At 47.1% G+C, this 16,493-nt stretch overlaps 2 protein-coding genes across 2 annotated transcripts; one reads left to right on the top strand and one right to left on the bottom strand.

Moving 5' to 3' along the window:
* Positions 1-10,164: 10,164 nt before the first annotated feature.
* UCRPA7_8496 (putative gpi-anchored protein) lies at positions 10,165-10,815 on the bottom strand (the record flags this gene model as incomplete). The annotated part of the gene is made up of 2 exons (XM_007921009.1): positions 10,165-10,761; positions 10,813-10,815. The coding sequence occupies 2 exons, from the start codon at positions 10,813-10,815 to the stop codon at positions 10,165-10,167; spliced, it is 600 nt and encodes a 199-aa protein (XP_007919200.1).
* Positions 10,816-12,900: 2,085 nt separating this feature from the next.
* UCRPA7_8497 (putative serin endopeptidase protein) lies at positions 12,901-14,562 on the top strand (the record flags this gene model as incomplete). The annotated part of the gene is made up of 3 exons (XM_007921010.1): positions 12,901-13,129; positions 13,188-13,468; positions 13,549-14,562. 3 exons carry the CDS (start codon positions 12,901-12,903, stop codon positions 14,560-14,562), a joined length of 1,524 nt encoding a protein of 507 aa, XP_007919201.1.
* Positions 14,563-16,493: the final 1,931 nt, after the last annotated feature.

Raw genomic sequence — 16,493 nt, forward strand, 5'->3', positions numbered from 1 at the left:
TCAATCCAGATCGCCAAACAGCTCACGGAAGCTTATTACGGAAAGCCTATCAACAAATCTTACTACAGTGGCTGCTCGACTGGGGGTAGGCAAGGGCTCAAAGAGATTCAGATCAGTCCTGGCAGTTTTGACGGAGTTTTGATTGGCTCAGCGGCATGGGACACTCGCCATCTTATGCCGTGGGTGACGAAGTTAGGAATCCTAAACTTGCCTGAAGGCGATCCGAAGGACTTTACCACAATCGATCAGTTCAAGCTTCTGGCTGATACTACATTACGTCAATGTGACCGCGCAGATGGCATAGTTGACAACATCATCAGCTCTCCGGAAAACTGCAATCCAGATTTCACTCAGATCCAATGTGGTCAGCCAGGGGTCGATCCCTCAAATTGTCTCTCGCTGCAGCAAATTCAGACCACGAAGAAGATTTATAGCGACTATTATACAGATGGCGGCAAATTTGTGCATAACGGGCAACAAATTGGATCCGAAAACCAGTGGGATACGTTCATTCTCTATGGAAATGCAGCTGGCTTCGACACAGCATACGAGAAGTACTTCCTATATGACGACCCCAACTGGAATTGGACTCAATACAACGACAGTGTGGTGGAATTTTCGGAGCAGAAGGATCCTGGAAACGCTACTGCAGACCAGTATGATATATCTACCTTTAAGCAGAGGGGCGGAAAAGTCATTATGTACCATGGGCAGGCAGATGCTGTTGTTCCAACAAGATCTTCAATTCTGTATTACAACAGGACCATGCAGGCCATGGGAAACAATTTGCAAGACTTTTTTCGTTTCTTCCTAGTTCCAGGAATGCAACACTGCTGGTCCTCACCACCCGGTGTCAATGCCCCTTGGATGTTTGCTGGATCTGGGCAGGCTATCCAGATTCCTAACGGAAACGGGTGGACAGTCCCCGGGTTTGCGGATGCGAAACATGACGCACTACTGGCCCTTGTAAACTGGGTTGAAAATGGCACGGCGATCGACTCAATCATCGCTACAGCGTGGACAAGTTCAAATGCAGTATATCGACAGCGTCCGCTCTGCCCGTATCCGAAAATGGCCAAATACAATGGCAGCGGAGACCAGAATACAGCGTCGAGTTGGACTTGTCAATAACAAATTGGGGAGCAGAGGAGGTGGTGACTGGGTAGGAGACCTGGCTATAAGGGAACATGAGTATCTAGGAGGGATGCATCATTTCGGACTCTCATTATGGGTCCTACCGCCACTGACGTGCCGGGGACAGCAACTGGCCTGTATACTTTAAGGATGCGGCTATGGTGGTAACACTGATACAAAAAAAAGTGGATCTTCTAAGGATGGGAGATACGGGAAACATATGGCGGAAAAGAAGTGCTGCGTTGAAGCTCGGAAAAGTTTCTCTTTTCGTGATTACTCCTTAATTATCAGACTTGCTGAGCCTACGGGGCACACCAAAGCCACAGCAGGATGATCCGCATGCTGACGGCTTAAACCTGGGGGAAACATTTATCTGGCTCTAGCACCCTTCAGAATAGCTTAAGACATTCCAAGGAGTTTGGCAACAAAAGGCGAAAGAATGGGTACATAAGGCCCAACCACCCGCATGTCGTCGTCAAGCAAATGAAGACGTTACTCTAAGTAGTAACATTGGCAGCCAGACTTGCAGGCCCGAGTTGTGAAGACGCAGAAGCATCTCTTTTCAATTGGAATGCAGCCTCACCGACGAAGCACCTGAAACGCGCCTATGGGAACCTTTTTCACAGGGAAGCCAAGCAGCCAATGAGAAAGTGGGTTCATTCTCGGGTTGGCCTCCAGCAGCAAAGGCTCTGGGAGATTGGTCACATCACATTTGTGTCTGGGGTCCAACTAGCCAGAACTCCTGAAATAGTGGTTCGCATCAACAATTCTATCGCTGCTGACTCCCATTCTGTTGGATACTCAGGAATCTTGAAAGCCCGTTTTCAAGGCCATGTGTTGCCTCCCTTTCTCATTCCATCTGGCACAAAATAATCCACACAGCCATTCTGCAAGCAAATATATCGCGAGCGCATAGTAGCAGCCCCAAAGCGTCTCCAAATAACGATCACAAGAATGCAAGGGGAGCCAACAGAAGCCAACAGACCCAGTATGGAAGATAAACAATATCACATCAAGCCACCCCCCTTGATCGATTCAACTACATACGTCTTTTGTATCCTGATGCCTTTTTTCCAATGTAGATCGCCCAGGATCTCTGTCTCGCTATTCGAATCGCCGTGCAAGTCTTCGTTGGTATCTGAGGGGGATTTCTTCCCAGGTCTTGTGGGACTTACACTGTAATTCGCCCTTGCGTTGAACATCTATCGAAGTCCATATTAGCCAAGTCCTTCTGCTTTCATCACACTGACACTTACATCTGTCTTGTTGCCTTCACCTCCATCTGTTTCCGGATCCTGAAGTCTCGCCGCGCCATCATTGCGAAAAGTCGAGTTAAATCGCCCTTTTGCACCAGGCATTGTATTTAGAGCATAGCTATTTCCGTGGCTGGTACCGATCCAGGAACGGAAAAGCGGCCGGAGGGTAGATAAAGACGTAGCAGTGATCCCGATACCGGTTTCAGCACAACCCCAAAGTATGGATGTGCCGACTGAATCTGCAAAGGTCTTAGTCCAAGTTTCCCTTCAGCCGAAGGAGGACCAGGTTGGTAAGGAGCTTTTTGATATACAAGCAGAGAACAGAATACGCTAAACTTATAAAGACTATCTTAATGGTCTTATAGATCAACAATTGTGGGAAGTCGGATGATAATAGCAACTATAGCATTATATGATAGGATTAGTTAGCCTTATATCTATATTGATATTATATAAGATAGTAACTCTTAAAGATAGACTATAGAAGACTTATAAAGCTCTAAGTCCTAATATAATATAGACTAAGACTTTAGATTTCTAATTTATCTAGATATTCTATAATACTATCATCGATAAGATAGTAGAGAAAACATCTATTATAATCGCTATAAAATTTGTCGCTATTATATTCTCTTGAATCGCTATCAAAGAAACATAAGATCCTATGCTGATATTCTTATCCCAGTAATAGCTAATGGGATGGTACTATATTAGAATAAATATAATATTCTAAAGTATAATAGCGATGATTGTGGCTATAACAACATATATGCTATACTTATATCCACCCTAAGTAACGATCCGTAAGAGGGTTACCAAGACCGAAAGTCTTACAAAGACTATGGCAGTAGAGTAAGTAAGGATATTGAAGAAGAACCACTATTCAGATTGAATCATAAGTCTGTGTTTAGTAAAGGATTGTCGATCGTGGAGATTACCTACCTTGCCGGCCAGGATATATATCGCCTGGCCCGTGATGTGTTCATTCCGAAGGCCAATGCCTGCCACTCTACACCCTATTACAGTCGTAACTTGGAAGATATAAAAGAAACCTCCCATAGCCATGAGTGCATCATCTACTCCGAAAGTTTTGTTTGTCAACCTCAAATAAAGTCTCGTAGCCAAAGCAACTATAGCGATTACGAGTAGCAGAATCGATACCCATATTTCCAGCGGCTGCTTATCCTGAAGAACCATTTTGCTGGTGGGCAATTGCGACCATACACGCAGAGGATGGCGACTGTGAAAACACAAAGATCCCAACAGAAGATGCGTTGCTGTCGCCTCTTAACACAGAAGGTCTCGAAGAACAGAGCTCATGCGTCGAGCAATGTTACATGGCCGGACAACCATTGTACATATGTGCAAACGGGAGACAATCTTCAAGAACGGGATTGAGGAGCCGTACAGGCGTCAGTCATAGCGAGGATAAGAAGGGGGAGGACCGTTGGAATCGCTTAGCCAGAGGGCAAGCCACATTTCTTGGCTAGCAGACGAACGATGGGACCCAAGCAAGCCAAGCTCAAGCAAGCTCAGCCAAGATGCTGCGAGACATCTTGGACGAGCCTTGCCACGCCGTATTACTGCATAGTACTTGAGTACTTTTGCAGTAGGCCCAAGGCGTCTAGCCACGCTTTCCAGAACCTTACCAGCTCGTACCGAGACTTGCCTGTCCATCACGCCATTCTACCCGCAACCCGGTCCTGGGAGTGTGCCCAGGTTCCAAAACTAACTCGGCTATTCGGATAGCACGCAGAAATACTATGCAGCATTTCCAAACCAGATCCAACTTGAATGACACTGTACCTAGCTCGCCCAGGAAGATATTGACACAAATTTGCGATGCAGGAGGGTCCAGCGGACATTAAACTATCAGAGAGGAATTGACTCTCCGAGGCTATCACTGTGTTGCATATGCTGCAAGGCACATGCCTGAAAATAGCCCATACCCCTAGCCTCCTCGAGTCGAGAGATACGCAGAGAGTCTCACCATCGAGATTGACGAAGGAGCTAAGCAGGCGATGGCTGTATGGGACAGGACCAACTTAGGCCCCTGGGGGCGCTGGCGCATCGTACACAAATCCCCAGAAGTTCGAAAGCCAGGCAACTTCACACAAACGTTCCAAATCATAGTCATTTCTCTCATCTCTTTTCGTTCTTTTCTTCCTTGCTTTCTTTCCTTCTTTCCTTCCTTGATCAGAGTTTCCTGGTGCCCCTTTGAGGTATTATACTGCAGGACGGAGTGTACTCGCTTCACAGGACTGAGTACCTAATCCTGCAAGGGGGAGGCTGTGGCACACTACTCCAAACAAGTGGAATGCGGACAACATGAGTGGGATCGCTAGAAAGCACCGTCGATGGGGTGAATTCACTAGATTCCTGTTAGTCACACATCTCCTCTTATATCAGCCAGTCAGGATGTTCCTCGAGATCATGGTTCGGATTCAGTGTAATCTTCCGCCCAGGGTAACAGTTGTTAGTTTCAAATGATTGTCAAGCAACACTTACTACGCAGTACTGTAGGTGGTGCTACGTTGATAGGTGTTGGTGGGCCCTATAGTAATAAACAGAACCTTCGAGACCCCAACAAGCATCATGACTGCTCAATCCGTACTGTCGCCTCTGAGGAACCAATGGTTATTACCCTGGCGGAGGAGTATTGATGGAGGAGCTAGGGTGCTTATTTCTACTATTGATTCGCCTTTTCTTTGGTATTGTTCTGTCCCTGATGTTGGCTCTTGGGTGCCATTCTCATCTTGGTAGCAAACATAAGCCTGTAAACCAAGAACCTGCTCATCTTAAGCCAGCTTAATGCGGCGCAGGCATCAACCTAGCAAGAAAAGAAAGATGGGTTCCACGATTCGATCAAGCTAGCTCTTTCATGCTATTATGAAGCTCGCATTGCCAATCTTATTACCCGAATTGCGATTTCCGCAGCCACGTTGCCCGATTCTCTGGCGAGAACCTCATTCAAGCGAGGGTTTTCGAGTACAACTACCCCGACCCGACCTCGTGGTTTCATGCATGTTGGACGATCTCGCCACCAACTACAGCCACTCATTTCTTTGCCGTTACATTTCTATTCATTGACGAATTGGTCCATCATCCCGGACTTTCTCGCCGTGTCGGATAGATTGGTCCAATCAGATTCTTGGTCTGGCCGCACCTATTGCGATAATGAATTACATTCGTTTTTATACGGCGGTCTTGACTGCATCGGCAGCCGTACACGCTGTCCTTATTCCTCGGGATGTCACCTGTTCTACTCTCGTCAACACAGCACTCGGTGATGGTGTCCAGGTGTCTGCAGCTATGGACGTCGCAACTGGCGCATTGAGCGTTCCGTCATATAGTGGCGGAACTATCCTCAACTCGTTTCCTCTATGCCATGTCATAGGATCAGTCACTTACGGCGATGACGGTCTTACAACTGACGCCAACGGCGCCAATACTCTGACTTGGGAGCTCTATCTGCCCATCACTGCGAATTACAATGGGCGATTTATGGTTGTCGGTATGTACCAATGATTCTTCTATGTCAAAACTCGTTAGGCACATTTGGCTTACACGATTACTTAGGCGACTCTGGTTACGCGGGATCTGTTGACATAACGACAATGATGACAGAGTTCAACCTGGGATACACAGTCGCCGGCAGTGATGGTGGTCATTCACTCGCAGCATCTGGAGACTCAACGTATGCCTCATTCTTGGAAAATGCTGGTCAACTCAGAGCCTGGATCTATAACTCTATCGTCATGACTATACCCATCGTTCGCAATCTAACGACTCTATACTATTCTGAGACCCTACAATACAACTACTATTACGGATACTCAACCGGAGGAGCCTAGGGCTATATAGTGGCATCATTATATCCAGATCTTTTCGATAGTATTTATGCTGGAAGCCCAGGCAACTGGTACAGCCACCTGATCCTCAGTTTCCTATAGAACACAATAAAGACCCAAGGAAGCGGCTACATAAGCCAGGACGCTCTAAACTTCATAACCCACTCAGTTCTGGCTGCCTGTGATAGTCTTGACGGTGTCACAGATAGCCTGCTCGAAAACCCTATAAAGTGTCAATTCGACATAAAGAAGCTACAGTACAAATGTGACCAGAGTCCGACAGTCAACGGTACAACTGTGTGTTTGACTGCAGCTCAGGTCAAAGCAGCTCAAGGTATATATGCCGGTGCTACAAACAACGTGACTGGCGAGGAGGTTTATCCAGGTTTCGCATTAGGATCAGAGTCATCATAGCTACTACAGGAAACGACCTTATATAAAGAGTTTTCCGAACTCATCTTGAAGGAAGTCGTCTTCCAGGACCCGAACTATGACATCTTCACTTTCGACTTCAACTCCGATGTCAACAAAGTTGATTCTATTACCTCACCATTGATCGACACAATCAACCCATCCTTGTCAGCGTTTGAGGCCCAAGAAGGCAAGTTGATCACTACTCAAGGTTGGACGGACGCATACAATTCACCCTTATGGCCTATCCAGTTCTTAGAACAGATCAAGAAGGAGACGCCATTGTCAAGTAAGGACTCGGAATTCATCCAGGTGTACATGGTCCCCGGTGGTGGGCACTGTGGACCAACTTCTGCATACCCTCATGTCCCAGGAACGTACGACGTTCTTGATGCCCTAGTACCATGGGTTGAACAGGGCATTGTGCCAACACAGATGTTGAGCACAGGCACAATAGATGGGACAAACGCCACACGAAAGCTTTGCCCTTATCCTCAGAATGCTCAGTATGTGCAGGGTAGCATAGACGACTGGACTTCTTATACTTGTATATAAAGGTCATTATGAAACACCGCCCTGTTCCCATCTATAATCGTAGAGATTAGCCTATTCTATCTGAAAATGACAAAGATGTGTTGATCAAGTTTATCTTTAATAGACTTTATCACGCCAACAACAATATACTGTCACAGCTAGAAACCTGACCGGCCCTCAGCCACTCTAGTAGAGAGAATAAGTACGCAGGGTATGCAAATCATAGTCACGTGGAGATAAGATAGTGCTTACATGTAGGTGAAATATCGTATGAGATGATTTGGTGTCCATAGGTTTATTTGTAATTGGACAACAATATCAATACAACGACAACATGATCACCACCCTGTTAAGTCTCCAGCATGAAACTCAGGCCATAGAAATAATATCTATGAGGTATTGTCTATCAGTAAGTTTCTACGAGCGTCATAGTTCAGTAAAGCAGGAAGGAAACCGTCAATATCTATCCAATCGCCTATATATAGCGACTCGGAAATCATTTCGGAGGGCTGATCTTGACTGCCTTCGTATTATCTATCGTTTATAGGCCAGCCGTCAAACGTGTTTGAAAGTAGGTTGTATGATTGTTGTATCTTTATTGTAGGTATGTTCTGGTTGTAAGCTATAGTCTCCCTATATAACTGAGTCCCGGAACTCGAAGGGCTAGGATATACTATGTCTAATCGCCTTAGGCTAATTTTCTGTGTAGTTTGTAGGGAAATCGAGTAGTCTGAGTTGCGAATAAGAGGTATGCTGATCCTGAGCCTGATAAGAGGAAGCTTTAACTCTGAATTCTAGAGTATTATCTTTAGGAAGCATACTATATTGTCAGCTGATATATATATATCTTATAATTGCTAAAGGATATAGACGTATTGATAGAAACGGCCTATATTGACGTTATACTTATTCTTATTAGGTGAGTGGCTGTCGAGTAAATGTATGAGGAAGGCGGAAAGGAATGGAGGAATGCTACTAGTGGATAGATAATATAGTTGATTATTTGAGTGAAGATTGAAAGCTAGCTTGCTTATGTTAGTGGCTGCCTTAGAAATGCGATTCTTTGACTCTTGCCGACTTATACTAGTGTCATCGCTATTAGAATCAGAGTAGATATCTGTGGCCGATATAACGTACCTACTATAGTTAGGTAGATCATATGGAGCAAGGCTTGGTGCAGTCGAGTGATGTTGGAAACATAGTCAATATCTCTTCGATGCAAGGCTTACAGGAGGTGCAGGTTGTGCCGCATATTCGACCTTAAAGCACACCGTTCTTGGACTTACCAAGTGTGCGGCATATGAGTATGCTTCGTGCGGTATCAGATCAACGCAGTAGCGTCTGGCGGTGTTTTTGGAGAACTTATGTCGAGTGTGGTTGAAGACAATCCTCCCACCATCCACTTACCACTACAGAAATACGCAACGTCGGAAGAGGTTGCCTATATGATCATTTGGCTTTTAGGGCCGGAGAGTATATATAGTATGGGAGAATTGTTTTGCGTTGACAGCGGCCATTTTGCCTAAGCTGTGCGATTGCCAATGTGGTTAAGCTCGAAATATAGCTTGAACCAAGACGATGGGTCACGAAGATCTGTTTAGGCCGAAAAGCACAACCTATGTTATAGCAGTAGTATCGATTCAATGTTTATCTTTAATAGGGCTGGCTTTGATCAGGACACTTTATACTATAACCCTTTATATAACCCTGAGGATATGCTGCAGCATATCCTATGCCATGAGGGTCAGGCCTTTTGCCCGCCCGCCATGGCCGAGCTCCTGAGGGATTTGGCACTGTCCCAGCCTCTCTAAAAGTGAGCAAGCTAATAACACCAGAAGTCCTCCCCTTTCCTTACGTTTGCTAACTTACGATCTATTTCTCTTTTTCTAGACGGAGATCACGACAGTCAGCCAACCCCCCTTCGATGGCTTAGCCCTCTAAGATCAGGTCTTCTCGAGTGCATCCTATCTGCCTACGGTTCTGCTCCACATGATCCTGCGCATAATGGAACGGGCGAATCAATGCGAGCTGCGCATGGAAGACGAAGCTTCCTGTAACATGGAAGTCCATCATCATATCCTCCGCGCTGTTTTGCTGGCCCCACGGTAGGGAGGGCGTCGTCGATTTCGTTTCGTGGTGAGTTTGTCTACCTTGTCTAGACACCTTGGCCTGGTCAAATAAAGGTTAGAGTAGACTGGCCTGCTCTCCGGCCTATTGTATTGAAAGTAAATCAAAACTTCTCGAATAAGCTGACAACAATACTCCCTCTACTCTAGTACATCAACAAAGATCTCTTCTGAATACCGACCCCGCCTTTCTTCAGGCAAGGCAATCGGCTTCTTCATGTGTCGATCTGTCCTGCGACGCCTACGGTCCGATGACAATTTGCAATAAGATTGATGCAGTGCGGGCTTTCCAGCCTAGTCAATACATCAACGACACTAACTATGCACTACTGGCTGGCCTACCGATCATCGTCTCGATTGAGACAAAGCGCGGCTCCGAGAACTGGAATCAGGCCATGCTACAGATGGGTGTTTGGCAGGGTGTGCAGCTGCGGAGTCTGCAGAGCTTGTACAAGGGCGGCGGCGCACATGATGAGAAGAGGGATGAGTCACCGGTATTCTTCCTCCTCGAGTTAATCATTCAAGGTCATGATTGGAGTTTCGTATTGAGTGTTAGAGATGGGTCGCGCGCTGTAAGTTTTCTTTTTGTCTGACCCTTGTCTCTTTGCATAGTGTTGCGTAGCGAGTAACCGCTGGCTTAACTTCTAGACTTTGTCGGCTTAAGGTCGCTATTGGAACTACCGAGTCACCAGTGGGAATCTACAAGATTCTCGCCGTTGTTGTGCGCCTCGTTTCCTGGTGGGGGAGGTCTATTGGCTAGCATTAAAGACAGATATATTATGGATATCTGTGTAAAAAGTTGTTTATCTACTGTAGAACTACGGTGCTCAACGATGCATACTTTGTACGAACTTAATTCTGAGGGAGGTTGCCCAGTTGCACGCTGTTCTGGGAGGTCGAGTCATGTCTGCCCACCCAGTCGTGCTTGCGCGCATTGTCCTCCATGCGAGCCAACCTCGCCCGTGTGTTCTTACGCTGGTTTCGGCGATATAGGAAGAAGGCCGCGCCAAGGAGGAGTGCTACCCCGACGACAATACCAACGACGATGCCGGCAATGGTGCCGCCGGAGAGACCCTTGCCGCTAGAACCATTGGAGCCCTCTGTCGATGGGGACGAAGTCGAGGTTGCAGAAGCGGACGGGCTTGCAGTGGCGGCGATATCATCCTCGCCAGGCTCGGTGGCATTGAAGCACGGAATCTTGGTGGTGAAGTCTGCGGCCGCTATATAGGTGATGTCGGCACAGGCGTAGAAAGTTTGGTTGTGCGGCGCATCCCAGTCGGCACGGTAGATAATTTGCAAAGTCGCGTTGTCGCCGGCAGAGACTCGACTGGGCGCATCAGGAATGGTGACGCAGGTATGGCCGGGGTTGAGGTCAGCTATACTCTGCTCCTCGATGAGGGTGGTGAAATCAACGTTAGAAGTTGGGTCTGACAGCCGCCGAGAGTTAGCCTGCGGCCGAAATTGAGATTATTGAAGAGGCCCATAGAGGGAGTCATTTACCATTCTTATACGAGATGCTGATCTTTGTATTGTAATAGTCATCTTGCGCCACAAGAGCAACAGCGCCGCCGGCTGAAATGAAAACAAATGTCAGTGCCAAGAAGCGATCTCTGGGGTCATCGATAGTTCGAAGGATAGCAGTCCTAAAGCTTGGAATGTGGGCGAGACTCACTCAGTGGAAAGGCTGTCCTGTTTCCAGAAGATGCTCTTGAGCCGCAGGGTTCCTGATTGTCCATATCTCCAGACCATACTCTGTCAGTCGGCCACATGAAAGCAGCAGGACCCATCTCATCATCGGAAACACTCGAATGCCCCTGACCACTCGCAACGCTTGCCATAGCCGAAACGGCTATAAGAGCCTTCACTATGCCGGTCATGCTATGGACAGTATTGAGTGACGAGATCAGAACGAGTTATCTCAAGAAGTACGAGGTTGAGTCGGCAAGGACCATTCACATTAGCGAAGACTATTCGCATTGCACAGACTTGCCACGGCCATAGCCTACATATATAGGCGTGCTGGGCTGCTCCAAACCACCGTTTCTCACCAAGGCCGAAACACGGCTTCCAGAGAGTGCCATGGCTGCGCTATGCTTAGTATGGCCCAGTAAGAAAACTTTTGCAGAGGTTGGATGACTGAAAGAGGGGCTAAGATGTGCCCCCTCTGTGATAGTGTGCGCGATTAGTTCGGCTGTGTCGACTTTCTAACAGATTATCATATAATCTGATAAAACTGCTTGGCACGCTTGCTGGCTAGCTTAGGCATGGCACTTCTAGGCATATTGGCGAGCCTCGGCGATGGCCCGACAACTTAAATCTTACTGGCCACCACTATGCTAAAGTGCTAGGCATGGAATAGGTTAAAATCGATAATCAGACTTGGCACTGCCTGGCCCGTATCGGAGGTCCCCTGCCTTTCGAAACACACGGAATGAGGGATTTCTTGCAAGCGATTTCAATCCATCGAGCTCCCAGCAACACATAACATGTTTACCACCTCATAGGGAGTAACATTAATGCTCGCACCCTGTCAGCTGCGGATGTATATGCTATGACTTCTTGCCAGTGCGAATGGGGCAAGTGAATCCTTACCGTGCAACATAACATCGTCACTTGGCTGAGCTACTCTGCTTCTTTTGAAGGGGAGAGTTGTAGTTGGTGCAATCGAATCTCTTCTGAGTACGCCCTGCTCGGTGGAAACTAACAATTCGGGGCCGGTCCAGTCGGCGGGTCCCGGCTTGGGGACTGCTGGCCACTATAGCAATCTAGACAGGACTACACAAGCAATAATATTTCCAAGCACATTATACCATGTACGGACATTATAGTCGTAAATGAGAACTGAAACTGAAAGCCCGAGGCTAACATCCCTTTGACATGTAAGGGTTAAGTCAAATGCGTCTTCTCCTGAAACTTAGTTATGTGCTTAATATACAATGATATACCGAGCCTTGACTTGGCCTTGTTCGAGCATGTTAACTACAGATCCTCGCATCAATTTATGTATGTAAGCTTCTCCAAGCAGCCTAAAGCCAGAACCATCAAATAACGGGCGCAAAACACAGGGTACATCTGCTCCAAAAAGGACGCAGTAGTCCCCTGGGCGAGATATTAGGGGAGCAATGCCGCAGTAGCCGTTTGATCCAATGGCGAAGGTGCGTCCGTAGCAGATTCCCTCTACATTGGCTTGGAACATCAACCGCTCATTGGTTCCTGTGAACCAGTTCCCGCGCACAGCCTCCTCCTAGCCACCTGTCGAAACTGTGTTTAAAAATAGACCCCTGAGGTCAGATTTGTTAACCCGAGGGTGCCCTCCCAGCAGGTTGACCAATTCATGTAATGTCAACACAACGCCTGTAGAGACATTATGGAACTTCATGTTTTCCATATCATCAGACGACTCCACCCGAAAACAAAATTGTAGTGTGTCTACGATGACCCCTCTGACATTGAGGACGTGAGCGTGGACTGGGTCACTACGAACACCGGCTGTAGGTGGCTGTGATAGTTGTGAACCAGCCTGGCACTGAAGTGGGAACCTTGAGATGTCGTTCATGATCACTGTGATATTCCATCTGACTACCCAAGATGGAAACTTTTCGACGATGGTGTTCTCCGTATGCTCTACTCGTGAGAGGTAATGTTGCCACTGTCGAGATCTCTGCTCAGAACATAACTGTTGCCGCCGGAGAAAAGGCCACCTTTGTCGTCACCTTCACCGAGCCAGCTGTTATTAATGCCAACATGCTGCCCATCTATGGCGGTGCGATCCTTATTCTCGGCGATAACTTTGAACAGGTTCGCGTGACTTATATGGGTAGGAATTCCTCAAGAATCACCCGCTTCCCTTGCAATTCTCTCTAACGACTATGCAGGTGTCAAAGGTGATATCTACGCTAGCAATGCCTGGCCGTCAGGTGTTCCTATCCTACTTAGTGACTATGGTGGCTACATGGAGGAGGGTCATGTGTACGATATGGAAGTTGACACTTTCGCCCCATACTACAACCTTCTTTGGTCAACGCGAGAATTGAGCATGGATTGGGTTACCCCTGACTTTATGCTTAGCGATGATTGGCAGTATCCCCCCGTTGCAGGAGAAAAGAACTGGGTCGGCTCGGTTATGCTGCGACCCACCGGATTAGACGGTACCATTGTTAGTTTCCCACTCTACAACCTGCTGCGATTCACCAGTGCCATCTACGCCACACCGGATTCTTTCCCAATGGAACCAAGGTTCCAGACGGCGACTACAAAATCTTGTTGCGCACACTCCGCACTTTTGGAGACCGCCACAACCCCAATGACTGGGAGACTGCCATCACCCCGTGGTTCCGTGTCGCTGGAAAGAACGTGTCTACCACCACCAGCTCCACGGTTGTCCCAACGTCGAGTTCCACGTCAACATCTTCCACCGTTTCAGCAACTCACACATGTGATGCCACTCCTCTCAACATCGTTGCCCACGTGAGAGGCGAAACACGTAACCTTACCTTGAGCCAAAACTTCCTCGCCGTCGACATCCCGGGTGCCACGGTAGTCCAGTATCTTGACTTTGCCATGACCGGGGAAGGCTTCCTGCGCACAAGTATCAACGGCTACACCACCAACCGATTCGCAGCCGCCCTCACCACGACGCAGAACAACTTAATTTACATCTTCCAACCTTCACTGATCACCGGCAACTGGAAACACCTGATCTGCAACATCACCGCAAACGGCACGCTCGACTGCACCGTCAATGGTAGCGACAAATCAATCTTGCAAATCTGCAGTGGTGAATTTATCCGAATCGCTTCGGAGGTAGTATCCGGCTGCGATGTCGTCCAGCTCGACGCCACGCCCAATCCAGATCCCTTCTGCAACTCTGCCAGCTCGTCCCCCACCTTCACCATTTCCACCGCCCAGGTAACCACCACCAGCAGCAGTTCCGTGCGTGCCACAACCACCAGATGCAACGCCAACAACTGCGCCCGTGCCGTAACTGGTACGCTCGCTAACGGTTCCCTGCGCTACCCAGCCGCCAGAACCGACTGCTCAAGCTATCTTGCTGTCACCGAGTTTGTCACCTCCGGCATTACCGTCCTGCCCAAGCGCACCGCCGCACCGGTCATCGAGGAGCGACAGATCGAGAAGCCCATCCCCACCTATGCCTCTGCATGCACCTCGCCAAATGCCTACAGCAGTATCTGTAATTGCTGGGGTGTCGTTGCTGAGACGACCACGATCACGGTCGCTCCACCTATGTAAAGAAGTGTCTGTTGATAGAATAGGGATGGATTATTCTGTGTTTGCAGTTGCAAACGTTGAATATGGCATTGCCTCCTTTTGTCCACGAGGTAAAGTAGTTTGTGGAGGGAGAAAACGCTTGATGTCGGAAATCTAATGAGATAATGTTCTATCTTTCTCGAGGCTTCTTGGGACAAGCGAAGTGAGCCAGCTTTATCTCTAGCCATAGATGTTAGAAATGAATGGGAAAAGCGAAGTTAAACAATCACCTCCCTCTCTCCTGCACCATGATACTACCCTGCCTGATCCAGTAAATGAGATGCCACACTAAGACCACCTCTCCCTACTCAATTACACTTACGCTAACGCACTCTTCCCTATATAAGAGGTGTACGCTTACTCAGACCTATTTACTATATTCCAGAACTCAATATCATCACTCGATCTGTATCCCTATACTTACACACATAACCCAAAAAAGAGCTACAGTAGTACTTCCGCCGTGATTTCCAAGGGCTCCAACGTTATAAGAGTGACTTCACTCCGAACTCGCTCACAGATATCTTCAGAGGCCAGGATGCCGTGATTAGCATGCTTCCCATCACAGCACTCGATAGCCAAAACACCGTTATCGAAGCTGCTACTGCGGCAGATGTAAAAGGATTCATCCCCAGCAAGTATGGCTTAGACTCGATAGTATGTATTATTAACTGTCTATGATTGATATACTAAGAGTAGCTTATATAGGACCCGGTTGTAGTTGCTATAATCCTGTTCCTATAGGGTAAGAAGAAGGATTTGGAATATTTTATCTTTAAGAAGGACTTTATGAGCTGGATAGCTCTTTTCAAAGGCCTGTCTTTGATTAGGTAAGTATGTAAGTAGTTTGTAGGTTGTTGGCTGCCTAGTATACTGAAACATTCATATTAGAGATTGTCGTCAGGCTTACTAGGATTCGACCTGACTATAGAGACAATTACATTAATCGATAACAAGAAGACCCTATTTACAACATTTAATATCGTACAAACCGACCGCGCCCTTTTTGCCGTACTTGTCCATACCACTGAAAATATTAACAATCTAATACATGTTGAATCCTACACCATTACATAACTAAAGATTTCTACCGCTTTTGAGGAGAAGTTCAGACTTTATCAGGGCTGAGGGACTAAAGGCAATGTCGGAGGGAGAGATCATTGAAGGGGCGCCAAGTTGATCTCGGCAGCCGTTTTCGGAAGAGGGGGTTTGGAGTAACTTTCATGTGAAGGGTGGGATTTGGAATGAGTACTTGGGTCTTCCAAAAGAGATCGTCAATGTCAAAGTAGAAGCGCATCCGGTAATTTACTGTAAGTGACTGATGTGGATAAAAATAATGAGTACTATCTACCAAGTACTACCCCATCCTTGTGATGAGTTTCAAGTGTGTTCTAGTAGTTTCCCGATAGCTGAACTATATCAAAGCTTAAATGAGTCGAGGTTTGTATGGACTTGAAACTCCCTCCCTCCAGAGGCGGTAGGGGGCAGATTTTGTATCTATATTCGAATTCAAGCCTGAGTATTTACCGACTCCTTGCTTATGTCTTTTAGCCGTGAAGGTGCCGGCGATCGATGCCGACTTCTCCGAGGTCTAGTTGAGACGATATTAGAAGCTCTCTGCGCGGATCGGCCAGTTAGATTTTGTTAGTCTAAATACCCAGTTAGAGGAATTACAGGCTACTTTGCTTTAGATCATCTTAAGGGCTTAGGGACTCGGTATATAGTCATACTGTGACACTTCGCTTATATGTGAGGGAGATCTTTATCTCCTCACAACCTTCCACCATATGCACTACATAGTCCTATAGCAAAATAGACTATTCTCTATCTTTTTACTTTCCTAGTCTTCTATTCACTTTTGTATCTTGACAAGTAGTGATAGTATCGATTCTGATAAATTCTTTACGAATCTT

Source organism: Phaeoacremonium minimum (assembly GCF_000392275.1).
Source record: "Phaeoacremonium minimum UCRPA7 unplaced genomic scaffold PA7_03_scaffold_597, whole genome shotgun sequence".
Taxonomy (NCBI): domain Eukaryota; kingdom Fungi; phylum Ascomycota; class Sordariomycetes; order Togniniales; family Togniniaceae; genus Phaeoacremonium; species Phaeoacremonium minimum.